This window comes from Hyperolius riggenbachi, chromosome 9 (genome assembly GCF_040937935.1).
Source record: "Hyperolius riggenbachi isolate aHypRig1 chromosome 9, aHypRig1.pri, whole genome shotgun sequence".
Taxonomy (NCBI): Eukaryota; Metazoa; Chordata; class Amphibia; order Anura; family Hyperoliidae; genus Hyperolius; species Hyperolius riggenbachi.
Genome location: NC_090654.1, coordinates 292,973,602 through 293,001,415, shown reverse-complemented (window position 1 = coordinate 293,001,415; position 27,814 = coordinate 292,973,602). Strand labels below are relative to the sequence as shown.

Here is a 27,814-nt window from a genome sequence, read left to right as displayed (position 1 = left end):
CCGGCGAAATCGGGACAGTTGGGGCCTCTGGCCTAGTTATGTGTAAGTGGCACTGCCTATTTATGTGATATCTATGCTGCATTTATTTTCCATAATAATGGAGAAGGGGATTCATCCAACATTTTGCTGAGCACACATACTTAGACTGCTATGAAGTTCATGTAAATTTGGCTCCATCCATGACCATTCTGGTGCACGGCCATGCCCATTTTCTGGCTGGAGTACCTAAAAGTGCGCCGCATCTCTTATGATCCTATCCGTGGTGCGAGACAACAGAGTAGCCCAGGAGGACAGCAAGGGAGCCAACGTTGTGCATTGGGCTGGAGGAAGCCCAGGTAAATGTCTCACTTCACTCTGTGTTGGTATGTAATATAATATGCCACACCCACCTCCTGACAGTGGGCTGCCCGCCCCCTTTATTCTGCCGCCCAAGGTTGTGCCCTGGTCATTGCATATTATTGCTACTTGGCCCTGCTCTCCAGCATGTAGCATATAAAACCTCTACCTGCCCTCTCCCACCCTCAACCTGCCTCAATGTGTCAGCGCTTATTACATGGCAGCAGCTCACTCATTCCTTGCCCACAACAAAAATGGCTGACAGCTGCCTAAACCTGGCAAACCGCAATGGGAGCGGAGTCTGCTGACAGACGCGGTGACGTCCCATGACGCTGCCCTTCCTTCCCTGCTGCGTGCCGAGAAACAAAGGCCTCAGACGCCGCGCGGCACCTCCCGCTCCTGATTGGTCAGCGTGTCGCTCGGGGCACGATTGGCTGACTGCCGTGAAGCTCTCTGATTGGCCGAGCCGGCGGGAGAGCCCTGTGATTGGCCGGGAGCTCTCTGATTGGCCGTAGCGTTCTCCGGCTGTCCTCTGCCATTGGCTGCTGTAGGTCCCGCCTCACGCGGTGATTGGCGGAGCCGGCAGCAGAGCCCTGTGATTGGCGGGGAGCTGCGGCTGCGCAGTGACGGCTTGTGGAGAGCTGTCTTCCAGCAGGTGCGCTGCTCGGAGCCGGGGAGACACATCGCCATGTTCCGCAGGAAGCTGCAGGCTCTGGACTACCACAACCCCTCCGGCTTCAGCTGCAAAGGTGAGACTCCTCTTCCCACCCCCCGTGTGTGTGGCTGCCTCCAGCATCCCCTCACTGCTGCCATTCATGTCACAGCCGCCAGATCCTGTACATGTGCTAAAGGGGACCTGAACTCAGGACTTCCCCTCTAATCTAAGAGATAAACAACAGCATAATATCCTTTACAGGGAAACATTTCTTTGTTACCGCTGATACAAATCCTGTAATAATATTCAGTCTGACTGCTTCCTGCTTTCATGGAAGCAGACAAAGGGTTAACATCCTGTGCTTACAAATTAGCTATTCTGCCGAGGCAGATGTGATTCCTGAGCTGAGACATGAAATTACAATGCACACATGAGGGGTGATTAGACTGGCTACACTCTCTAATGCATACAGGTTGCATTTCTCTTTGTTGAGTTGGTGTGTAGAGTATTTAATTCTGTATTATTATTTAGTATTTATATAGCGCCGACATATTACGCAGCGCTGTACAGTGTGTGTGTGTGTATATATATATATATATATATATATATATATATATATATATATATATATATATATATATATATATATATATATATATATATATATATATATATATATATATATATATATATATATATATAATCTTGTAACTATCTGTCCCTCAAAGGAGCTCACAATCTAATCCCTACCATTGCCATATGTCTATATTATGTAGTGTAAGTACTGTAGTCTAGGGCCAATTTTTTTTTAGGTGGAGCCAATTAATTAACTTATCCGTACGTTTTTGGAATGTGGGAGGAAACCGGAGTGCCCGGAGGAAACCCACGCAGACACGGAGAGAACATACAAACTCTTAGCAGATAGTGCCCTGGCTGGGATTTGAACCAGGGACCCAGCGCTGCAAGGCGAGAGAGCTAACCACTACGCCACCGTGCTTCCCATTGTATTAAATCAATAAAAGCAAGAAGTTTTGGATTTGGATGATACCATTTATTGGCTAACTTAAATGTGAAGTTTTTGAGAAAATAGATCTTAAATATGCAAAGGATTTTTTTTGACTCAAATACAGTTTAAAAAACCTTTTTTTTCCTTTTGCATTTATTATTTTTTTTTCTCCCTCAAAACTACAAGGTGTTTTTTGACTTGTTCCCAATATTGCCCTTAAAATGTACACGAGCCGGAGCTCTGATACAAAATCAGATACTTACCTTAAGGATACATCCAGGCATATTAAAACATGTGCACAGCGGGAGAGATGGCAGCGCTTTCAGACAGAAGCTTTACCTGAGTGATTTATCTGCATGGATGCACAGAGCTCCAGTATATGGACTAAATTACACACCTAGCACTCAAAACAGGCAAAGGGGGGTGTTCGCTTTAGTAAATAATGTGCATAGATTATTCCCTACTGGATCTAACACTAGTCTAGCGATTAAAAACATAAGATTCCTCAGCTGCTAATCATAAAATGGTATACACATTACATCAGACAGACAAATGACAGCGCTCAAGGCTGCACCAGAGATGTAGACCAACAAAGGCATGCAGAGCCCCTTTGGAGCTAAATACATGCATTGAATGCAAAACTGATGCTGTAGATTTGAAGCAATGAATGCATCTAGCCACTAGTATACTTATGTTCAATTTGCACAGCGGGAGAGATGGCAGCGCTTTTAAACAGCTTTACCTGAGTGATTTATCTGCATGGCTGCGCATAGCTCCAGTATATGAACTAAATTACACACCTAGCACTCAAAAAAACATAAAAGCCACTTACCTGGGGCTTCCTCCAGCACCTGGCTGCCGTCCTGTGCCCTCACCGCAGCTCCGGTGGTTCCCGGTGTCCTCTGCTGCGGAAGCTGACCTCGCTAGGCTTCTTGGTTGGCTTCTTGTATGTTCCACGTGGTCTAGCTGACATCGTCAGGTCTGTACTGCGCAGAACAGACCTGATGACGTCAGCCAGACCATGTGACCCGCGCGGTGGAATGCACAAGAAGCGACCTGGAGGAGGACACCGGGAACCACCGGAGCTGTGGCGAGGGCACAGGATGGCAGCCAGGGGCCGGAGGAAGCCCCAGGTAAGTAGATTTTTTTTTTTTTTTTTTTTTTTTTTTTTTTTGTATATGCCTGGACCATCCCTTAAAGAGAGGGAAGCCTCAGGATCCCAGTGTTTTCCCCAGAATTCTTTTCCAGCTGGGTGGCATGAAAAAGTAGTCGGGTGGGGCGAGTTGAGAGAATGCAGGGCGCAACTGATGACAGCCGGGTGTTCAGCAAAAGTAGCCGGGTGGAGCACCCTGCTAAAAGAGCCTGGGGAGAACACTGGGATCCTATTGAGGCTTCTCTTGCTATTCCGTGGTCCCCCGTTGCTGACAGTCAGAGAACTGTTGTGACTTCCTAGCAGCAATCCCACAAATCCTAATTCATAAACCTGCATTATGGAACCCGTTGGTTATACAGATAATGCAGACCCAGCAAAGAAGCCGAAACATTAGAAAGAAAGGCACGGGAAAAGGATAGAGTCAATGAGAAAGACAAGGACAAACAAGAAAGAGGGACTGGGGGAGCATCGCCGCTACTTTTTTATGCCACCCGGCTGGAAAAAATGGGGAGAACTGACATGTGTAGCAATTTTGATGATGATGGCATGTGTGGGAGCTTTGCTGTTATCCACTCAAGTCAGCATGAAATTGTGCAAAACTACGGTTCCAAATTTACAAACCATTATATTTTGCATTTGGATTTTGCATTGCAATTGTGAACTTCGATGCAAAATTAGGATTATGCAAAATTCATTCCTCACTAGTTGGGACCAATATAATTGATTTATGACGCACCAACATGTTCCGTGGTACTGTACAGAGAAAGCAACAAACATGGGGTGCTTAACCACTTCAGTACCAGCAGCCTCTGGCCCCTTAAAGTGAACCTCCGGACTAAATCGACTCAGCAGCACTGAAAAGGCTTGGTGTTTCTTTAACAGTTTCACAGCATCAGAACTTTGTTTCTCTTATACAAGCCTCATTTTTAGCTGCACAGAGGAAAACGGCCCGGGCTTTTTTTCCCTGCTGCTGTGCAAAGCATGATGGGATTGCTGATGTTGTTGCTCTCGTTCTGCTGTTTTAGTGCAAATATTTTTTATTTTTTTTCTACATTTTGAATTTGACATTTGAAGCCTAGCGTGTGCAGCTGGGAGGGGTTATCAGGACTCAGGACAGTTGGAACTGTCTCTCCTGCTCCTTGTCACCTCCTTTCAACCAAAAAGATGGCTGCCCCCATGAATCACAAACATTTGCCTGTTCTTTTAAAACAGGGTGGGTAAAAAATTATATTACCTATCCTAATTAGCATAACTAATGTAACTTAATGACAGTATGTTTGTTTAGGCTGAAGTTCCCCTTTAAGAACCAGAGGCTGCTGGTACAGTAAAACGCAGCTTCCCAACGAATCGCCGCAAAAATATGCCGGTCACGCTGTTCTGTCCCCGCCGCAGGCTCCCCTCTCTGCCATCGCTATGACGGCAGAGCGCTGTGTGTCGGTCAGGAGCCGCTTTCATTGGCTGCTGACCCTGTCACTCAGTGTAAGCCAATGGGATTGGCTTATAGTAATGACAGGACCAGGAGCCAATGAAAACTGCCCCTGCCCGGCTCACAGTGCTCTGCCGTCATAGAGGCGGCAGGGCAGCTAATTGCGGCGGGGGCAGAGCAGCGTGATCGGCAGGTACGTGCGGTCAATGCGACGTAGAGTTTACGTCCAGTCAGGGGCGCAGCACCACCTGCTGGACGTAGATTCGTACTGCGTCGGTCCGGATTTGGTTAATAGACGGGAGTGTACACATTATATAAACACTGGTGCATAATACAGAATTGGTAGACATAGTCATTATAGTGACACGTGTAAAATGTATAACCGATTCCAAGACACCAAAGGGTGAGAGAACCCTGTCTTTTCCAGCTTACAATTTAATGTAACAGGGAGGAAAGAAGAAGTGTAAGGTAATATGCAATGCTAGGCAATTATGTCCGTTCCAAAAACGGGTGCAAGAATACTGCATACTGCACCCGCTGTGGCTGTCATCAGTTTATGAATCCTCTGACTCCAGGTACCCAACATTTCTCAGACTCCTCCATTCCGGCTCCACAGCCCGGCTATTATCTGAGAAATAGAACCTTTTCATGTTTCTCTCCACACTGCGCGGGGTGTGCAGAGTGTACTACACTTGCCCCGGAGTCTGAGTGGTCCCTGCAAGTCGCAAGCAGGAACTGGTCATACAGTGGCAGTAAAAAAAATGTCCACAAGATGGCCGTATTGCTTTATTATTATTATCATTCTATATTTTAATTGTGCATATCTGTAATTTTTTTGTTTTTCGAAAGGGGGGGGGGGGGTTTATTTATATTCAGAATAGTCCACAGGAAGCATCCCTGGTATGACCAGTCATGGCTGATGTTTGTATCTACTCCTGCAGATGAAACAGAGTTTAGGAACTTCATCGTTTGGTTAGAAGATCAGAAGATAAGACATTACAAAATCGAAGATCGGGGGAATTTAAGAAATATTCACGGTAGCGAGTGGCCCAACCAGTATGAAAAGGTACGTGGATGAATGTTGAATGCCAGGTGCAGGGCTTGCGGCAGTAGGCGCTCGTGTTATGTGTGTGTTTGGAAGATTAGCTGTGGTGATGAGGATTGGATGAAGGGACATCGTTCTCACGAAAGCTTTTCTCTTCAAGAAACTCATTTAAAGGACAACTGAAGAGAGAGGTATATGGAGGCTACCATGTTTATTTCCTTTGAAGCCATACCAGTTGCCTGGCTGTCCTGCTGATCCTCTGCCTCTAATACTTTTAGCCGTAGACCCTGAACAAGCATGCAGCAGATCAGGTGTTTCAGACTTTAAAGAATACCCAAGGTGACATGTGACATGAGATAGACATGTGTATGTACAGTGCCTAGCACACCAATAACTATGCTGTGTTCCTTTTTTCTTTCTCTGCCTGAAAGAGATAAATATCAGGTATGTAAGTGGCTGACTCAGTCCTGACTCAGACAGGAAGTGACTACAGTGTGACACTCACTGATAAGAAATTACCCTTTTAACCTCTTTCCTGCTCTCAGAAGCCATTTTCTGCTAGGAAAGTGTTTTATAGTTGGAATTTCTTATCAGTGAGGGTCACACTGTAGTCACTTCCTGTCCTGAGTCAGGACTGAGTCAGCCACTTACATACCTGATATTTAACTCTTTCAGACAGAGGAAGAAAAAAAAGGAACACAGCCTAGTTATTTGTGTGCTAGGCACTGTACATACCCATGTCTATCTCATCATGTCACATGTTAGTTCGGGTATCCTTTAAAGTCAGATCTGATAAGACTAGCTGCATGCTTGTTTTTCTGGTGTTATTCAGACACTACTGCAGCCAAATAGATCAGCAGGATAGCCAGGCACCTGGTATTGTGTAAAAGGAAATAAAACATGGAACCTCCATAGTCTTCTCACTTCAGTTGTCCTTTTAATGCAAATATGGTGAATCACATAGAGTGCTGACCTTTTTAAACCACACTAAAATTACACTCAGAAAAGGATTCAAATGAAATGGGTCCCTGGGCAAGATAGCAGCTTTTGCCCCCTGCTGTTGGTCACCTGACTTTTTTTTTTTTTACTGAGATTTGGTGGGGGGGGGGGGCAAAGCATCCACATGGCCCCTAGACTCTCTCCAGGCCCTGGGCAGCAGCCTAGGTTTGCCTTGTGGATGATCCGGCTCTGATTTGCACTCATTTGTGACTTGGTATTTTCCTCTGCAGTACTTGAAAGATGTGTCCTGCCCCTTCGAACCAGAGGAGAGGCAAGAAGCCATAGACTGGCTGCTGGGCTTAGCGGTCCGCCTCGAGTATGGAGACAACGGTAAGTAGGCCTGAACTATATTAGGAAAAGATTGAATTGCACAATTTCTCAGAAATTGCGATTTTGATTGACGATTTTCAATACACATTGATGGATCAGCACACCAATGGTGAGTATGATTCTTCCCCCCGTATAGTTTAGCCAGCTGTAGGTGCTGCAGTACAGGTTAGCCATCCAGATCCCCTTTTGTGTATAGATTCCGCCCCCCCCCCCCCCCCCCCACCTTTAGTGTATATGGGCAGTTCGCCCCCCCCCCCTTAATATTTATAGCCAGATCCCCGCCCCCCTTTTAGTGTATATAGTCAGATCCGCCTTTAGTGTAGGCAGAACCCCGCCCCTTTAGCATATATAGGCACATACACTTCCCCTCTTCCCTTTGTATATATGCAGCAGATCCCCCTCACCGCTGATGCATGCTCCTCTCCTGGCCCCCTCCTGCAGTAAGTTCTGATGAGATTCAGCCTCACTGCATTAGATTGTCGCACGGTGAGCCGTGGTGAACAGGCAGCAAGTGTTGCATGGCAACGGTGCCTGCCACCAGGAAGTGATGTCACACTTCCTGGTACAGGCCCTGCGTTACTTGGCAACACTCACTGCCTGTTCATCGCGGCTCACCGTGCGACAATCTAATGCAGTGAGGCTGAATCTCATCAGAACTTACTGCAGGAGGGGGCCAGGAGAGGAGCATGAAACCACCACTTTGACGATCTGAAGATTCTCAAGCCCCTGATCACGATTCTCGGGTTAAAACCGAAAATCGTTCCGCCCTAATGCTAAGTGTTCTGACAGTTTATTAAATCCCGCGATATTTGCAGACTTCTCCTCTGTCAGGAATAGTCAGTAGGTAGCTACCTGCTCGTATCTACTCGTATTGAAAAGTTAAAGGGGAAATGAAGTAAGAGGTATACGGAGGCTGCCATTTTATTTCCTTTTAACCACTTGAGGACCGTGGGCTAGCACCCCCTAGTGACCAGGCAATTTTTATTTATTTTTACAGCTCTGGTCTTTAAAAGGAAATAAATGTCAGCCTTCATATCTCTCTTGCTTCAGTTGTCCTTCAATTACACCATCTTGGGGGGCGGGTGACGGAGGGTTAACTTTCCCAGAAGTCCGCAGGATCCTCTGCGCTCTATTTGCGTCAAAGGCAAAGTGTTGGCTGCATTCCACGGCTCACTACCGCGCTTCCTTTTTATAGCCGGAGGGAGGAAGTGCGGTAGTGAGGTGTGGAACGCGGCCTGTGACTCTGGAATATTGTACATTTTTATAACTATGCATTTTAAACTTCACAATTTTTCACAATAGTGGACATTTAACGCCGATTGTGTAGCGAGAGCGAAGCTTCGTAGTTGAAATGAACACCAAGTAGTTTGTAGCAGACCTGCGTCCAGCTATGTATGGAGTGAGACTCAGACCTGAGCTGTATATTGTGCCCACCCCTTCCTGTCTGATAGCTGCTCCCATTGGCCAGCTGCCACTAGACCACTGCCCACTAGTGCTTTCACCAGTATCGCATGACTAGAGAAGGGACAGTTGGCCAGTGGGGGCAGAGCAAGAAATGGGGGACACTATATACAACTCTGGCCTGAGTCTAACACCATAAACAAACGGACACAGGTTTTCTTTAAATGGACTCCGAGCACCTCTCATGGGCATGCCTTTAAGCCAGACTACTTCCAACAAAGTCGTGCTATGACCCCTCTGGAGGAGCCTCTTGCAATGGCCATGCGTGTCACTTCCTCTTCCTGCTTCATTCAGTGATGCACTTCTCTAACAGAGAAGACAGGGGTGACCCGGAAGTTATAACATAGCCAAGATGGCAGCTGCGATTTTTAAACTGAAATCGAACGAAAACTATGTGATTTAGGACGGCGATTAAAGCATCAAATGAAAAAGGGGAGCACGAGCTACAGCAAGGTATGCATCTCAGTACTTTGCAGTACTGGTCGGAGTCTTGAAGGCATGCCCATGAGAGGTGCTCGGAGTCCCTTTAATTTGGCCTGACTATCTGCAGTGTAGCCCTCTGTTATGCTTAGGAATGGTCAGTCACATGGCCAATCACTTCAGCTGGTTTGTATATTTTATGCAAATTACACACCACTTGGAATTGAGCCAATTAAAAGCACTTCCTGCTTATTTTGAGTAGCCAAATTATAAGTTGCAGGCAATTTGCATTAAATTTTCATGCAAGCTGGGATGATTAGACTCTCATTGGCCATCTCTGGTCGCAGTAAATGACCCTGGTAGAGTGTTTAGGAGGGACGTCTCCTGTGTGTAATCCACATATCTTCTCTACTTCCAGCTGCCAAATACCAGAACGCAAAGCCCATGAATAGCGACGCCAGCAAGAGCGTGGAGCCCCTCGTCAATCTGGATGGTACGTCCCGCCGGCCAGGGTCATGGTTGGGAACTGCCGGATAATCATTTATGAACTGGTGCTAATTTTTGTTGTTTAAAGGGAAGGTCTGAGCACGCTAAGAATAAAAAAAATCAATTTACTTGGGGCTTCCTGCAACCCGTGGCAGCCGTCCTGTGCCCTCGCCGCAGCTCCGGTGGCTCCCGGTCCCCTCCGGTGCAAGTGCCGACCTCGCCAGGTTGGCATCTTAAGGCTCATACACACATCAGACCATAGTCTTTGGAAAATGAAAGATCACGGACCAATTTTACCCCCTTCCATGTAGTATGAGAGCCATACTCTACACAGTCTTTTCTATGGAGCTGAACTCCCCATCAGACAGAAATCTTTGCAAGATGCTGCACACACAGATGCTGTACAGAGACAAAAGATCAGTATCTGCAAAAGATCCGTTCCTGCAAAATGCATTCATAGTCTATGATATCTGCAGATCATAATACACACCTTGTTTAACTGACATCCATCTGCAGATCATACAATCGGCAGATCTGAAAATCCATCCTGGTGGATCTGATCTGCAGAAGAATGTCTGTTAAACAAGGTGTGTATGATGATCTGCAGATCTCATAGACTATGAATGCATTTTGCAGGAACGGATCTTTTGCAGATACTGATCTTTTGTCTCTGTACAGCATCTGTGTGTGCAGCATCTTGCAAAGATTTCTGTCTGATGGGGAGTGCAGCTCCACAGAATAGACTGTGTAGGTGTGGCTCTCATACTACATGGAAGGGGGTAAGATTTCTGTCTGATGGGGAGTGCAGCTCCATAGAATAGACTGTAGGTGTGGCTCTCATACTACATGGAAGGGGGTAAGATTCCTGTCTGATGGGGAGTGCAGCTCCATAGAATAGACTGTGTAGGTGTGGCTCTCATACTACATGGAAGGGGTAAGATTTCTGTCTGATGGGGAGTGCAGCTCCATAGAATAGACTGTGTAGGTGTGGCTCTCATACTACATGAAAGGGGGTAAGATTCCTGTCTGATGGGGAGTGCAGCTCCATAGAATAGACTGTGTAGGTGTGGCTCTCATACTACATGGAAGGAGGTAAGATTTCTGTCTGATGGGGAGTGCAGCTCCATAGAATAGACTGTGTAGAGTATGGCTCTCATACTACATGGAAGGGGGTAAAATTGGTCTGTGATCTTTCATTTTCCAAAGACTATAGTCTGATGTGTGTATGAGCCTTTACTGCGTTCCAATGTGTGGAGTCGCACTGACGTCATCCGTGCTGAACTACTGCGCACAGGCGCAATGGGCATCTTGTGCCAGTGGGGACCTTGGGCCACCTGCAGGGAGCGGAGGTGGAGAAAGCCCCAGGTAAGTTGATTTTTTTTTTTTTTTTTTTACATCTTGCTATCTAAAGTGAGGAAGGGGGCCACATAACACCTGGGGGTACATTTTACTATATATACTTGGGAGGGGGCTACATCTAGCTACCTATACTAGACTGTGTGCCTGATTGTGGTTGTTTTGTCGCCCGTACCATAGGCCTGTTCCCTGCCCAATCCAATTTGCTGAAACACCCCGTCGACTTTTTTTTTTTTTATTTGCTGGCAATCGCTAGCGTTTTGAACTGCTACTGCAGTGTAAAATGTATGGCAGTGTTCAAGCTTTGCAATCGCCAGCGATTTGCTGAAATCACAAAAGCGCTGCATGCCGCATTGCAATGATTGCATTTCAATGTTATGGAATCGCAAATCTCAATTGCTCCAAAATGGCTTTCCTGTAAATCCTGCACAGTGAAAACCTTGCTTTGCAGGTGATTTTGTTGCATTTTGCGATTCCCAGTGTGAAGGACCCTGTTCCTTATCACTCACATTGTATACTACTTCTGCCCTCTGTGACAATCCAGCCCCGTGATCCCGTCGAGATCTGCTCCCGTTAGCGTACGCAGGAAGTACGGGCGCAGACGGACAACGAGACCGGTTGCTGGATCGTCAGAGGAAAGAAAAAAGAAAAAGCAACAGCGTGCCAGTCCCGTCTAATCTGCTCCTGTTCGCATACGCAGGAAGTACGGTGAACCAGACTGACAAAGATTGGTCGCGCAGCTGCCGACAATATGTAATGGGATAAACATCCACCAATCCTGTATTACTAGGCCACTGTTGCCATGCAGGTCTCATGCACTAGAGACTGCTGGAGGCAAATTCACTGTGTACGTAGTAAACGGTTAAGATCGGTTGGAGGTGCTCATACATGTACAATTCTGATTGTATATACAATCGGTAAACTAAAAATATCGATTTCGCGCTGGAAATCGGGTAAATACACTGCCACCACTGCCTGATTGGATGAATGGAGCAGACAGTCTCCAACTAGGGCGAAGAGACCCCAACGCTATCATAATACGGTAGCCAGCCCAATCACGTTCAACACGCTCCAGTCACCGTTCGGGGAATAGTCACTTCCGACGGCTTAAAGACTGTGAGCAATGTGATGTTAAAGAAAGGTTACTGGGTCCCTATATGATGCAATCTCGAATTGTATTTACAATTGAGAAACGAAAGTTATCGATTTTACACAGGAAATCTGGAACTAGCTAATCCTAAAAGGAGGAAACGGTTATTTACAACCTAGCTAGCAAATCAACAAGTTATAAGCAAGTAATAAAACAATGCGGTAGTATGACTGACTCTTCAGAGGGCAGATTCGTTATAGCAGCAATCAGATGACCAGAACAGGCACAAGACTGAACGATAAAAATTGTTAGTTTATTTCTAGACTACATACACACAGCTTTATTTTAGAACAGATTGATTTGACAGAGAGAAGAGATGAAAAGAAACAGAATGTCCGAATATACAGTTTAAATACCGTGATTGGTAGTCCATGCGGCAATCGCAAGTCTTTGGCGTAGAGTCCAAAATGGCGGTTGCCATGCAGCCAACAAGCCTTTGTTAGAAATGGTTCCAAGATGGAGGTTTTGGCCTGTGTCCTTGCGGGCTGCCAGGATGTTACTTGGCATCAGATTGAAGGTAAAGGACCTGGACTTTTGAGTCATGTGAGTTTGTTCCTCACTGTAGGTGGGAGGAGTTATGACACATACAAGTCCAGCTTTGTGCAATTTGAATAAGGCAGTGCCTCCTTAGGCAGGGAGAGGTTTGGGCCAATTCATATTTTGCCCGCTCTCGGCATGCCCGTGGGTAATATCAAGAACCCGAAAAAAAAATTCATAATCAGCGCAAGTGTGTGAATCTGCTGATACCAAACTTGGGGGGTTTAGAGTGAACGGTGATCCCAAAATGCATATCTCTGCTTTGGCAGGGCTTACCGTTAATTCGGTAACATCCAACTGTGTGGTTTGTTCCGAATTTCATAATAAGCGGGTTCTAAAGGCCGTTGCCTATTTGGAAAGTCATCTTTATAATAAAAGGTGGATATCATATTTGTGAGGTCACAGATAGGTTTCCTACTAGTCGCTGAGAAAGCCAGCTGTGGTCTCTAAGTGGCTTCTGCAGGATGTTAGCAGGACCTCCTGTGGCTGCTCTTTTCATGTACGGAGATGAGGAGCCACCAAGTCGGGGTTAGGCAGAGGAGGTGTGAGATTTCCCTCTTTCTGCCTGGTTAGGGGTCCCTGAATGCCCAGGACCCTTTGTCACACGGAGGTGCGAAAAAACTAGGTATTAAGAGTCAGCATTTGCTACATTTGACCAGGGAGAGGAACTGTTAACCCCTGGCTTCCCTGATCTTTTTGTAAATTAAGCCTTTCCCTATCTGTCACTTTTTTTAATAGTGGCGACAGGGAATATTTTATAAGGCTCTAACTACTTTTTTAGGACGAATAAACGTTGATTCGTCACACCCTCCCTTTGCCATCAGTGGGTGGGCAGCGCATGGCTGTTACAGCTGCTGTCACCCCCGGTATGTTGGACAGAAGGGTGCAGTCATGTGGGGTCAGTATGTAGGTTTCTGGGACTCTGCGCTGGGCTGTGGGAGATTTGGGACAGCAGCAGACCGAGGAGGCTGCATGTGGGCCGTCTGTGCAGAGCTGCATCAGAGTGAGGAGGAGGCTGGATGCGGGCTGTCTGTGCAGAGTGAGGAGGAGGCTGGATGCGGGCTGTCTGTGCAGAGCTGCACCAGAGTGAGGATGAGGCTGGATGTTGGCTGTCTGTGCAGAGCAGAGTGAGGAGGAGGCTGGATGTGGGCTGTCTGTGCAGAGCTGCACCAGAGTGAGGAGGAGGCTGGGTGCGGGCTGTCTGTGCAGAGCAGAGTGAGGAGGAGGCTGGAAGTGGGCTGTCTGTGCAGGGCTGCACCAGAGTGAGGAGGAGGCTGGATGTGGGCTGTCTGTGCAGAGCAGAGTGAGGAGGCTGGATGCGGGCTGTCTGTGCAGAGCAGAGTGAGGAGGAGGCTGGATGTGGGCTGTCTGTGCAGAGCAGAGTGAGGAGGAGGCTGGATGTGGGCTGTCTGTGTAGGGCTGCACCAGAGTGAGGAGGAGGAGGCTGGATGTGGGCTGTCTGTGCAGAGCAGAGTGAGGAGGAGGCTGGATGTTGGCTGTCTGTGCAGAGCTGCACCAGAGTGAGGAGGAGGCTGGATGTGGGCTGTCTGTGCAGGGCTGCACCAGAGTGAGGAGGAGGAGGCTGGATGTGGGCTGTCTGTGCAGAGCAGACTGAGGAGGAGGCTGGATGTGGGCTGTCTGTGCAGAGCTGCACCAGACTGAGGAGGAGGCTGGATGTGGGCTGTCTGTGCAGAGCAGAGTGAGGAGGAGGCTGGATGTGGGCTGTCTGTGCAGAGCAGAGTGAGGAGGAGGCTGGATGTGGGCTGTCTGTGCAGAGCTGCACCAGAGTCAGGAGGAGGCTGGATGTGGGCTGTCTGTGCAGAGTGAGGAGGAGGCTGGATGTTGGCTGTCTGTGCAGAGCTGCACCAGAGTGAGGAGGAGGCTGGATGTGGGCTGTCTGTGCAGAGCAGAGTGAGGATGAGGCTGGATGTTAGCTGTCTGTGCAGAGCTGCACCAGAGTGAGGAGGAGGCTGGATGTGGGCTGTCTGTGCAGAGCAGAGTGAGGAGGAGGCTGGATGTGGGCTGTCTGTGTAGGGCTGCACCAGAGTGAGGAGGAGGAGGCTGGATGTGGGCTGTCTGTGCAGAGCAGAGTGAGGAGGAGGCTGGATGTTGGCTGTCTGTGCAGAGCTGCACCAGAGTGAGGAGGAGGCTGGATGTGGGCTGTCTGTGCAGGGCTGCACCAGAGTGAGGAGGAGGAGGCTGGATGTGGGCTGTCTGTGCAGAGCAGACTGAGGAGGAGGCTGGATGTGGGCTGTCTGTGCAGAGCTGCACCAGACTGAGGAGGAGGCTGGATGTGGGCTGTCTGTGCAGAGCAGAGTGAGGAGGAGGCTGGATGTGGGCTGTCTGTGCAGAGCAGAGTGAGGAGGAGGCTGGATGTGGGCTGTCTGTGCAGAGCTGCACCAGAGTCAGGAGGAGGCTGGATGTGGGCTGTCTGTGCAGAGTGAGGAGGAGGCTGGATGTTGGCTGTCTGTGCAGAGCTGCACCAGAGTGAGGAGGAGGCTGGATGTGGGCTGTCTGTGCAGAGCAGAGTGAGGAGGAGGCTGGATGTGGGCTGTCTGTGCAGGGCTGCACCAGAGTGAGGAGGAGGAGGCTGGATGTGGGCTGTCTGTGCAGAGCAGAGTGAGGAGGAGGCTGGATGTGGGCTGTCTGTGCAGAGTGAGGAGGAGGCTGGATGTGGGCTGTCTGTGCAGGGCTGCACCAGAGTGAGAAGGAGGCTGGATGTGGGCTGTCTGTGCAGAGCTGCATTGCCGGAGAGAAGGAAAGAGACACCTTTATTTGGTTCCAATGGACATCACATACAGCAGTAGCACACAGTGGGGGTTAGGTGAGGCCTGACAGCCGTTTCGCGTACTAACGCGTCATCAGAGGCACTATTAGTGCCTCTCTTTCCTTCTCTACGGAAATATTGCTTCTTCATTTGAGCAGCACGTGTCCTCCAGCACCAGCGGCTCCAGCCCACCTGCCGTGTCTAGTGCCAAGCCCTCCGTCTCTGCTTTGAACAGTTCTGTGCAGAGCTGCACCAGAGTGAGCAGGAGGCTGGATGTGGGCTGTCTGTGCAGAGCTGCACCAGAGTCAGGAGGAGGCTGGATGTGGGCTGTCTGTGCAGAGCTGCACCAGAGTGAGGAGGAGGCGGGATGTGGGCTGTCTGTGCAGAGCTGCACCAGAGTGAGGAGGAGGCGGGATGTGGGCTGTCTGTGCAGAGCTGCACCAGAGTGAGGAGGAGGCGGGATGTGGGCTGTCTGTGCAGAGCTGCACCAGAGTGAGGAGGCTGCAGCAGCTTTGTAGTGCCCAGAGCTCGCAGCTACGGAAGTGGGAGTGATGTTATATCCGATCTCTGCTGAGCCATGTAAAGCCCCTCACACATGCTAGATGAAACTCTGCCAAGGTGGCCAATAACTGTCTGCCTCTGAAAATCTAGCCTGAGCACTGTAGCCCTCGAGAACTGTAATGCAATGGCTAGAAGCACTGTCCTCCCCACTTACCCTGCTGACCGTGTGGCACACTCCTCCATACCACATGGCAACAGAACATGCCGCTAGCCTGGACGGCCCTCCAATGTTGCCTAAGTGCTGATTCCCACTGAGCGACATGCCTCGTACAACGCGTCAGCCTTAAAGTGTACCTGAGATGATACACTGGCCCTTATTTACACTTACCTAGGGCTTCCTCCAGCCCATGAGGACTGTGGCCTCCCTCGTCGTCCTCTTCTGCCCCTCCGTTCTGCTGCTGACTCCTGGTAATCCAGCCAGTAGTGGGTTTTGGCGCATGCAAGGCCATGCTCTCGCACCCGCTGCGCTCACATCCCCAGGAGCGTTCTGCACCTGTGCAATACTACTGTGCAGGCGCAGAACGCTCCAGGCCTCAGGAGCGCGGCGGGTGCGCGAGCACGGCTAAACCGCGCATGCACAGAAGCCCACGACTGGCTGGATTACTATGGAGTCGGCAGCAGAACGGAGGGGCTGAAGAGGACAACGAGGGAGGCTGCGGTCATCCATGAGGCTGGAAGAAGCTCCGGCCTTGAGAAAGGGAGACCCTGCGAGGCTCCCGAAACAATCGTCCGATACATTTGTGGAATTTGCACAATAATAGTGCGCTGACAGACTCTGCTTCTTGGATGTTCCAGTGCTACTGCCTATACCACACTGCTGAGCACCCAGGCTCCCCGATGCTGTGCCTACTCTACCCTCCATTGCAGGGTAATCATCCCACCTAACAGCCTATGGGAGCCTAGCTAAGGCCACTCGGCACTGGGTATCCGTGATGCCATCCCGCTATTGCACCTGGTGGGGGCATCACATCGCACTATGCATGGAAGAGGGGGGAGGGGAACATAGACTAGCAGGGCAGTGGTGAACAAGTCAGAACTCGCCCAGCTGTGGTGTTTTACATTTGGGGTTTAGGTAGATTTTTTTTTTTTTTTTTATAAAGGTTGTGCATGAACTCTGGATGCATCACAGCTGTCTGGGGAATCGGCATTGGACATTGGCAGCCTTCACACCTCGTCATTTCCCTACACCTGCAAATACGATTTTTGGCTTAATATGTTTAATGTGTTTGTTTTTTTTGTTTTTTTTACAGTGAACAATCCAGACTTCAAAGTGGGAGTGATGGCGCTAGCGAACCTCCTGCAGATCCAGCGGCACGATGACTACCTGGTGATGCTTAAAGTAAGTGAAATCCCTTTTCTGGATTTTATTGTCCTATAATGACGGGAGAGGGGTCTACCTTCCATGTGGAAGATCTGATCCTGGGAAATGTCACATCACTGCATTGCATTGTGGTCCGTACAGTCCTGTAATAATGTTATCTGGAGCCTGCAGAGACGGGCAAGAGGACACATGATTACTATTTGGGGAGGAGTAGTTAAAGGACAACTGATGTGAGCGGGATATGGAGGTGACAATATTTATTTCTTTTTAAAGGATACCAGAGTTGAAAAGATGAGGAGAAACTGGGAGAACAGGCATGTATGGGGAGCTGTCCTGATGGCCACTGCTCCCCCATTCTCTTCTGTCCCCCTCCTTTTGTAGCTAAATGACCCCCGACAGCCTTTTCTGGGTCTCCGGAGTCGGGCATCAGTGCAACACAGGAGTTGGCCTGCCTGTGCGCATCCTGCAGCGTGTGACCACGGTCAGGAGCTCTCTATCCATGACGTCACAATTACATCATGTGCAGAGTGCTTCCGGCTGTGGTGGTCACGTGCTATAGGAGTCCGGTGACCTGGAAGAGGCTGCTGAGGGCGATGAGAATTGGGGGGGGGGGGGGGGGAAGCAGTGGCCATCAGGACAGGTCCCCATACATGCCTGCATGTCGTTCCACCTCACACATCCTCATCCTCACACCAATGCCCCCCCCCCCCCCCGGGTCTCTTAATCTTTTCGGCTCTGGTATGCTTTAACTACTTGCCGACCGCACCACGCCGATTGGCATGAATGCGGCGGCAGCCCCAGGACTGCTCAACGCACGCCAGTTGGTGTGAAGTCGTGGGGCGGGGTTTTGCAGGAGATTGCGCGCACATCTCTGCTTGAATCTCCACTCCGTTCCGTCATCAGTCTCCCAGCGGCGATCGCCGTCTATTTACAACGTACAGCGCTGCGATCTACGGCAGCGCTATACTGGGGACAGCCGTCACGCGGCTGTCCCCTGTGGAGGCACAGGCTGTTGACTATGACAGCCGATCGCAGTGACTGGAAAAAAACACACATACTGGCAGGGATCAGAGCCCACCAACAGAAATCTCTGTTGGTGAGCAGAAAAGGGGGTGGGGGGGTCGAGGGAATCACTTGTGTGCTGAGCTGTACGGTCCTGCAGTGAGCCCTAATGGCTTCTTCACACTACAAGCGCTTTTTTCTGAGCGTGTTTTTTTTTTTTTTTTAAAAGCTCCTGCTAATGTTATCCTGTGTGTGTGTGTGTGCACAATGGAGCGACGCGATTTTGTAAAAATCCTCCATAGCATTGCGTTAGCAAGAACTTTTCAAAATCGCTAGCGCTTAAAAAGCTCTTGTAGTGTAAACAAGCCCTTAACCCCCTTGGCGGTATGATTCCTTCCGGATTTTGTCTGTGTTGGTGCATACTTGGCTGTAGATTAAAATCGGGCCAATCCAGACGGATTGATTTGATTGATCGTGTGTCAAACTGCAACACAAACTGCCTGCAATCAAACTTGTTATCACTTTGGAAACCTTTTTATTTCTGTGGTCGTTGCTACTCCCCAGTTAGACCAGCAGGTGGAGCTCTGTCACAGAATATGCAATCCTACAGAGGCACACTGTCATCTCTGATCATTCCTGAAGTCCAGGCACTGAAGTCAAAAGTCAAAGAAGTGGTTTTTTTTTTTTTTTGTTTTTTTTATTTGTGTAAAATTCTGAAAATCTTATCACATGGTTTCTCCAATGCCTCAACCGTTACCTGTTCAAAACCACCAGAACTCTGATACCATTGATGATAGTCTCCGGAACTTGTTGGGGGCTGAGGGGGGTCAGGCATTACTTACATTTGGGAAGAGGTGTGCGCTCCAGCCCCGTCTTTTGTTACACTGTTTTTATTACATTTTAAGGTTTTTCAGAATCAGTAAAGAGGAAAATTGGACAGATGCACGCACGCACATAGTGTAAGGTAATACATAGTTTCAGGGAATGCATTTCCCCCCCCCTTTAAAGCAGTATAACCAGTAGATTATCAGAACTTAGATAAAATGGTGATGCTCAACCAAAAATAGAGAACTCGAGGGATTGTATTGTGATCAGCGCAAGCTTAAGGTGCGTACACACGCGCTACCGCCGCCAACGACTGGTCCTTCAGACCCTACCGCTGGGCGGACGTCCAGCCGACAGTAGTGCGTGTGTACGCGCTGTCGGCAGACTGATAAGGCCGTTTGTGAGTGGATCGTTCAGAAACAGCCTTATCAGTCTGCCAACAGACTGTACACACGCACTACTGTCGGCTGGACGTCCGCCCAGCGGTAGGGTCTGAAGGACCAGTCATTGGCGGCGGCGGTAGTGTGTGTGTGTGTACGCACCTTTAGAGTTCTTGATCAACAAGGAATACATATAGAAAATAGGAGTACAGTGTTGAGGGAGAGGTAGAGATAGTAATAGAAAAGAGGAGGAAGATGAGTTAGCTAGATAGGATAAGAGAATTGGAGGTCATATAGGTCAAGTTGACACCATACAGAGAGGTGTTGGTATAAAGATTAAGAACAGCCAGGGCCTTATGATGGGAAAGAAAAGAGATGAGGTAACTATTAGCTGAAATCGCAAAACCTCTCTTGAACCTCCTCTAAGGGATGATTTGCTGGAAGCAATGACCAATATTGTAGCTGTTTAAAATATGGGTAATCAGTCGAACATGTGGAGAGGGAGTGAAACCTCCAGTAGTAGACGAAATACGTTGTTGAACCTCTAGCCATAAAGGTGGAATTTGGGGGCAGCCCCCTGTCTTTATAGTGTCATCCATCATCTCCAGGGAGACCCGCACACTGACGCTCCTGACAGTGTCGCACATCCTTGACCACCACAAGGCATGCTGGGAGACCCAGAGTACATCTCCCAGCATGCATTGCGGGAGTGCGATACATGCTGCGGGTGCTATAAAACTTGCAGCTGCAGATCTCCCTGGAAGATGATGGAGGCAACCTTACAGATGGGTAAGGAGCTGCCCCTGATGGTAAGTAATGCCAGCCAAAGTCCCCCACAGCACACTCCATTTACTAGCCTTTAAAGGATACCAGAACTGAAAAATGATTGCTGCAGTGTGTGTGGGGGGTTAAAAGTACATACCATCAGCTCCTCCTGCCCCCATCCGTCTGCCACCGTTAGTGTAATATCCCGGTGTTCGGCGACTTGCTTGACCCCTCACCCGGACATACTGTGCCCTGTGTGCGCAGTATGTCCTCCCCTCTTCACTTCTGGCCGGCGCATAGCGAGCAGCTCAGAAGCACACTGATCCCTCTGTCTCCTCTGGGCTGCGTGTGCGCTCCACTACACCAAGCGTCACATGAATCGCTCTGTAAAAGCGCTCAGAAAAGCACAGGGGAAAGCGCTTTAAAAAATACTCAATAAATCACCCAGGGCTTGCGATAGCGCTGTCTATTATGTGGACAAGGCCTATGTTAGTGTAACCATAAATGTTTCATCTTCTGTTCTGTCCCCCATTTAGGCAATACGAATTCTTGTGCAGGACCGATTATCTGCAGAAGCCATCGCCAAATCCAACAGCTCCAAGGAGGTGAGATCTTATTCCGCACACGTTCTGCTGACTCCAGTTGCATGCTGGGAGTATGAGGGTCTGACACGTGAGCTAACGCTCTACATAGTAAACATGAGCTTTATGGGGGATATGTCGTCATAGTTTTAACTAGTAGACGTTTAAAAACGGGCTCTAGATCTATCTCACGGCCGCAGGTCATGGTGCACACCCGCCTGCTGCGCATGCACTCGCCGCTCATGCACGCTGCTCGCCACACATGGGCAACCCTAGATTATTCATAGGCTTCCCTCTTCAAAGTATCTATTTGGCGCTTTTTCCTGACAAGTACACTTGAAACTAAAAGGCAGTTTTACTTTAACCGCTTCCAGACTAGCAGTCTCTGAATCCTTAAAGGGCCTCTGTCGCGAAAATATTAAAATGTAAAATGTATGTACACATACAATTGAGAAATGTTTCTTCCGGAGTAAAATGAGCCATCAATTACTTTTCTCCTATGTTGCTGTCACTTACAGTAGGTATTAGGAATCTGACAGAACCGGCAGGTTTTGGACTAGCCCATTTCTTCATTGGGGTGTGGGGGGGCGGGGGGGTGTGGTGTTACAGGAATTTCTTTATTTTCAAAATGCACTGAGTGAATGACAGTTGCTCCGTCCAACTGCCAAAAAACATGTGCAGGGAGGCTGGCCAGCATCATTGTATAAGTCTTTTTTTCAGGGCATGTCTTTATAGAGAATAAAGGCCATGCTGAGAATCCCCTATGAAGAGATGGACTAGTCCAAAACCTGTCGGTAATGTTAGATTTCTACTACCTACTGTGAGTGACAGCAACATAGGAGAAAAGTAATTTATGGCTCATTTAACTCTGGAAGAAACGTACTTCTTATCTGTATGTATTTTAAATTTTTTACGATTTTCGCGACCGTTCCTCTTTAAGGACCAGGGACTTTTTGTTGCGAAAATGGGGCTCACCAACCTACCGCCACAGGGACCGGCCACTCTTGCATTGCTGCAGTCCACTCGCCCCGCTGTCGGCATGACGACAGATCTCCAGGAGTCGGTCAGGAGCCAATTCCATTGGTTCTTCACCCTGTGATCACTGTGAGCCAATGTGATTGGGCCCGGAACTGGTTAAAAGAAACCAGAGCTGAAGATTACTCAGTTTTATACATACCTGGGGCTTCCTCCAGCCCCATCCACACGGCTCGCTCCCACGCCGCCATCCTCAGTCTTCTGCACCGGTATCAGGTCCCGTAACTTCAGCCAGTCTGCACAAGAGAAGTGCGCCCTCTACGTATCTCTCCGGAGTCTGCTGGATACGTAGAGGGCGCACTTCTCTTGCCGCAACTGAAGTTATGGGACCCGCTACTGGCGATCGAGAAGGCTGAGGATGGCGGCGTGGGAGCGAGCCGTGTGGATGGGGCTGAAGGAAGCCCCGGTATGTATAAAACTTTGATTAATCTTCAGCTCTGGTACAGTTTAAGGCTGGTTTCACACATGGTGTGATCCGGGGGTGGCAGAAGAGCCAACCACAGCGCAGCGCACCATTGCATGCAGATTTGTCCCTGCGGCCGATACCGCTAACAGGGAAAATCTGCATTCCCCAAATGTGTACGTAAGTGACGTCCCTTGCTTCTAACCCCTCAGTCACATGCACACCTTGGACAAGAAGTACATCACATGACCAGCCGCTATGCACATGCTGCTCCTGCGTTAATGAGCAGTACCGCAAGCACACGATTGCATCGTTTTGAAGTAATTCCGTCACATTGTGTCTCACCACGTGTTCTGTGGCCACGGGAGAGCAACGCAATGCTGAAGTGTAAGAGGAGCTTAAATTGTGGCGGAGGAATAACCCGAGAGACCATTTCCTGAGACTGGAGTTACTGGAGGTGTCGGCTTCCTCCTCTCTATTGTCTCCTCCTCGTCGCCCCGTAATATCTATTTTCATATTTCCCCTTTGCCTGAATTAGATGTGAGACAATGCAGAGAACAGACTTCCATCCGCTGTACTTTGTGTTCATGGAATCATTATAGTGCATTGTTTATATATCGCGCTTCCTTATTAATGTTTACATCTAGCGATGAAAATAAATCTTCATAACTGGCGACTCCCGGGGTCAAGGCTAAACGTGCGCTACTTGGAGACATGTTCTAAATGTTTGTTACTGGTTGTAGGACAGTAGTAATAGGGGATTCAGACGTTGCCACCATATTGGGTGGGCCAGACCAGAACCATCCTTCTACCCCTGTATTGGCTCTTTATTGATACTATGCTGATAGTGATCACTGATGTCTGTGCTTTGAATTGTGGTAGTAATTATCCAAATGGTTCCCACCTCTGACGCTGCAGCTGTCCCCTCCCCTGCTTACACCTCTCTGACGCTGCAGCTGCCCCCTCCCCTGCTTACACCTCTCTGACGCTGCAGCTGTCCCCTCCCCTGCTTACACCTCTCTGACGCTGCAGCTGCCCCCTCCCCTGCTTACACCTCTCTGACGCTGCAGCTGTCCCCTCCCCTGCTTACACCTCTCTGACACTGCAGCTGTCCCCTCCCCTGCTTACACCTCTCTGACACTGCAGCTGTCCCCTCCCCTGCTTACACCTCTCTGACACTGCAGCTGTCCCCTCCCCTGCTTACACCTCTCTGACACTGCAGCTGTCCCCTCCCCTGCTTACACCTCTCTGACACTGCAGCTGTCCCCTCCCCTGCTTACACCTCTCTGACACTGCAGCTGTCCCCTCCCCTGCTTACACCTCTCTGACACTGCAGCTTTCCCCTCCCCTGCTTACACCTCTCTGACACTGCAGCTTTCCCCTCCCCTGCTTACACCTCTCTGACATTGCAGCTTTCCCCTCCCCTGCTTACACCTCTGACGCTGCAGTTGTCCCCTCCCCTGCTTACACCTCTCTGACGCTGCAGTTGTCCTTGGCAGGAGTTTGTGCTCCATATTAACTTATCAAAAGGGCCCCCCAGCCTCCATCATGGGATGGGAGGGGGGAGCAAGTCAGGAGTTTTGGAGTCCTGTTCATTCCTGTACATAAGATGGAACGTTTATACATGACCTGATTTGGGGGGAAATACCTCTCTCTTCACTTTCTCTTCAGTTTGCAAATGTCCTGCAGGCAGCAAAAAGTATTAGGGCTCGTTTCCACTATCGCGAATCCGCATGCATCCAACGCATGCGAATTCGCACATGGTATGCAAGTGGATGGGCCTGTTTCTACTGTTGCGTTGGTGATGTGCGTTTTTTGAGCGGTGAAAAAACGCACAAAAGCCAACGAACTGGCCTGAGAGTGGAATGCATGCGAATCGCATGCAGTGTATTTAATAGGGAAATTGCATGCGGTTTTGCCGCGAATTCGCATAGGTACCGATTTAAATTCACACAGGCAGTGACATGGTTAAAATCGCATATACCCTTACCTATGCGAATTTGCGGCAAAAAACGCATGGGGAATCGCATCCGCATGCGATTTCATCAGCGGTGGAATCCAGGCGATTCCGCACCGCAACAGTGGAAACGAGCCCTTAGAGGCAGAGGATCAGCAGGACAGCCAGGCAATGTGCATTGTGTAAAAGGAAATAACTATGGCAGCCTCCATATACCGCTGAGTTGAGGTGTGCTTTAAGTTTTGGCCACCACAGTCCACTCACTGCCGTCATGAAGGATTCTTGGTATGTTGGCATTTTTGAACTTGCAGGTTATCCTTTTCATACTGGAGGTGGAAGAGGTTCAGTGGGAACTGGAGAAGCACTTCCTGTTTGGGAGGGGGGTGATGTCACCTTTTTCTCCATTTGTATTCTCATTTCTGTCCAAAGCAGAGTGTTGTGTGTGTTTTTTTTTTTTTTTGTTTTTTTTTTTGTGATTCATTTGCGGAAGTTACAAGTACAGAGTTTGCTGCAAGAGGCAGAGCTGCTGGGAAAATGCATACGAAGCAGCTTAGAGTCCTGCAAACTCCCCACATCAGGGCTTCATTTATTTCCTGTGTACATCACCTACATCTGACCTCCATTATACTTCATGCCTGTGCGGATGTGTTCTCCATACGGCTTCATTGTATGATGAGGTTAAGAGCTGTTCCTCCAGCCCTGTATATATTGTCTTGTCTGCTCCAGGCTGCCCACCTTCCTGCCGGAGGCCGCTAGTCGGGTCTGTGAAACTGCTTTTCCACTTGTCGTGTCTGGAGCTATTAACTCCGATCCTGCCGCAGCAGTCTGCATTTGTAGAATCTTGAATGATGAATATTTGACCCGTATGATCCAGTGCTGGTTGGTCTGTACTAATTACTGTAAATGGAAGACAGACAGAGTACTCTACAACGTAGTATGTTAATAGTAAACAACGTTTCCGAATGTCGCAGCAAAACTGTTCAGTCTGATTAGGAGCGCTGCCAAGTTTTTGCTGTTCTGTAGAAAATGTGTAGACCATTTATGGCTTGCAGCTCCAGGTTTACACGGTTTCAATTGCTAGTGGTTAGGACTCTTACATGAGGGCACATCATCATGGCAGATTCTAGTATTGAACAATCTGTGCACAAACTGTTTCTGGAAGCTAACGTCCTCCATTTGCTGCATCTGTTTTGAATGCAAGTTGTATAATCTGCCTGTGTGTGGGCTCTGCACCTCCTATGCAGCTGGTCAATTTGGGTGCAGCCTGTATCTGGAAGTGCTGCCATTACCTTCTGTCATAAGTTTTAGAATGAACAATAGAATGATACTCACAAATGTGTTACCCCAAAGGCAAGCCCTGTGTACAGCAGGTGGCGAGAATAAACTGACCTCACTCAGGTGAAGATGCTCTCTGTAATGTAGAAAATTTGAGGAGACACCCCTCTCTCCAGGGTGGACAACAGATATTGATATCAAAAGAACATAAAAAGTTAAAAAGGTGGTAGCGGTGGGCTTTCCTCTGAAGAAGGACACAAAAGGTATCCTTCAAAGAACAAAAAAACTTTATTTGGACAAAAATACTAGACCTTTTGTCCAAATACTTTTTTTTTAACAAATTTGTATACTTTTTTTGGGCCTTTGGCTTCAATTATTTTTGATATTTCAGCGAGTTTCTGTGGTGGGAGTAGTTGGATGATGACATCATCAGCTTCAGAACGGCACTATCCTCAGTGCACATATGACATCATCAGCTGCAGAACTGCTGGGCACACTGGCTCTGCTCTGTATTGGGGCCAGCAGTGATGGGTACACCGACTCATGAGGAATAGTTTTTATGGAATGGATACATACATAGTAGCAACAAATACTGTATACTGAAAATGTGACTGTATTCAATAAGCGGTGGTTTTCATTTCAGGGTCTTCCGGTCTCCCTGGACAAACACACACTTGGATTTGATACCGGAGGTAAGAGATCCTTTGTTTGGGTTTAATCACCTGCAATGTGACTTTGTGATGGGATCACTACTCAGCATTTTCATCAGTAATTCCTCGCAGACCTTCTTCTTTACCGTTCTGTAGGTAAAGTGATACCTCAGCTGAAGCATTTGATTCTGCCATTTACTAAAAGCAGAGGCCAAGAATGGTCTTTGCTGGATGCCCCTCCCTCCCTGCCTTCCTCCTGGACACGCCCCTCCCTGCCCTCCTCCTGGACACGCCCCTCCCTGCCCTCCTCCTGGACACGCCCCTCCCTGCCCTCCTCTTGGGATGATGGGATAGTGGGAGTGGTTTGGGCAAGTCAGTCTAACCAAGCTACATCTGATAGTTCTGTAAACACAGCCTGTAGGGTAATAAGAAATTAACCTTGCAAAAACTGTTTGTGTGCTGCTTATTCTGATAGATCCACTATAATGTACTAAAAGACAACCAATGCACCCACCCCCCATAAATTTGCATAATCCTGCCTCAACTTTGGGTTGTTTGGGGGAACCCACCATTCTGAACCCGTACATATCTGTTGATTCAGGGGAAGGCAAAAAAACCTTACAAGGCCTGAACCAATTAGCCTTAAAAGGGAAAAATTCCTTCCCGACACCAGATGGCAATCAGATAAATCCTTGGATCAACTCTCCTGTGAATTACCTAATAATTATAGCCGTGGATGCCCTTCAATGCAAGGAAAGCATCCAAGCCCCCTTTAAATGCAGATATATAGTTTGCTAAAACTACTTCCTGAGATAAGATGTTCCAGATTGTAACCACTCACTGTAAATAGATGGCAATACCTTTTTTTCCTCCATACGCAGATCATGTCCCCTTGTCCATCATACAACCCCAGGGACAAAAAGCTCACCTGCCATGCTCTTGTATTGCCCTCTGATGTATTTGTACATGTTAATCTGCTGTGTGTTTCCTCAGACGCCGTCTTGAATGATGCCGCCAGAATCCTGCGATTACTTCATGTTGAAGAACTTCGAGAGCTTCAGACGAAGATCAACGAAGCCATTGTTGCCGTTCAGGCAATCATTGCCGATCCCAGGACTGACCACAGACTGGGCAAAGTGGGGAGATGAGTCGGGTGTACTCTCTACTTCTCACGTTACCTCTCGTCAGCCGCCCCTCGCATGCAGCGCCGCCTTGTAACGTTCTAACAAGGTTCAATAAAAAACAACTTCCTGATTTTTCTTTCACAGCATCTCCTCTCTCGCTTATTTCTGCTCCGTCGTGTGAACTTAAAGGGTGACTCCACTTTCACTAACCACTCTGCAGCTGCCTAACGCCGATTGACATCAAGTCCTGGGGACAGATATTAGCAGGGAATGTGCGCGCATGCACGATCGTTCCCTGCAGTGTCCATGATCAGCCTGCCAGCCTGAGATCGTGGCTGGCAGGCTTAGACAAAAAATTTATTTACATGAACAAAAAGGAGGGCTAATAAAAACTGCACCCTGCAGAAAGAAAACAGAGACAACAGGAGCCCAAATGGTGTATGTCACGGGACCAGAAGTATGTGAGATATGCGGATGGATGCTACTCTCAAAGGTGGGTTGCAGAAGGGAGGCCGACCATCAGCAGGTGGAGATGTATAACCCTGACTCCACTCGGGTGACCAGACAGAGCTGGTGATGGTCGCACTCTTGGGAAAAAGCAAACCTCAAATGACCTGAATTGGTCAGAGGATTGATCCCCCTCCAAAAGGAGGGTGAAGGCACAGGGAAAAGGGGGCCAGAGAAGATAAAATTCATTAAACACAAAATAGTGAGGCTGTTACCTCAATGAAGGCAAATTCACATATTGATAGAATTTTATTGCACTGGCAATGCGTTTCGTGGGTGCATACCGACTTCCTCAGGCCAA

At 48.5% G+C, this 27,814-nt stretch overlaps 1 protein-coding gene across 1 annotated transcript; it reads left to right on the top strand.

Annotated features, from left to right (window-relative positions):
* The first annotated feature begins 940 nt into the window (after nt 1-940).
* RTRAF (RNA transcription, translation and transport factor) lies at nt 941-27,147 on the top strand. Its single transcript, XM_068252449.1, has 8 exons — nt 941-1,085; nt 5,518-5,642; nt 6,851-6,950; nt 9,250-9,324; nt 16,939-17,027; nt 20,518-20,586; nt 25,876-25,924; nt 26,876-27,147. Exons 1-8 carry the CDS (start codon nt 1,025-1,027, stop codon nt 27,028-27,030), a joined length of 723 nt encoding a protein of 240 aa, XP_068108550.1. The 5' UTR covers nt 941-1,024; the 3' UTR covers nt 27,031-27,147.
* The last annotated feature ends 667 nt before the right edge of the window (nt 27,148-27,814 follow it).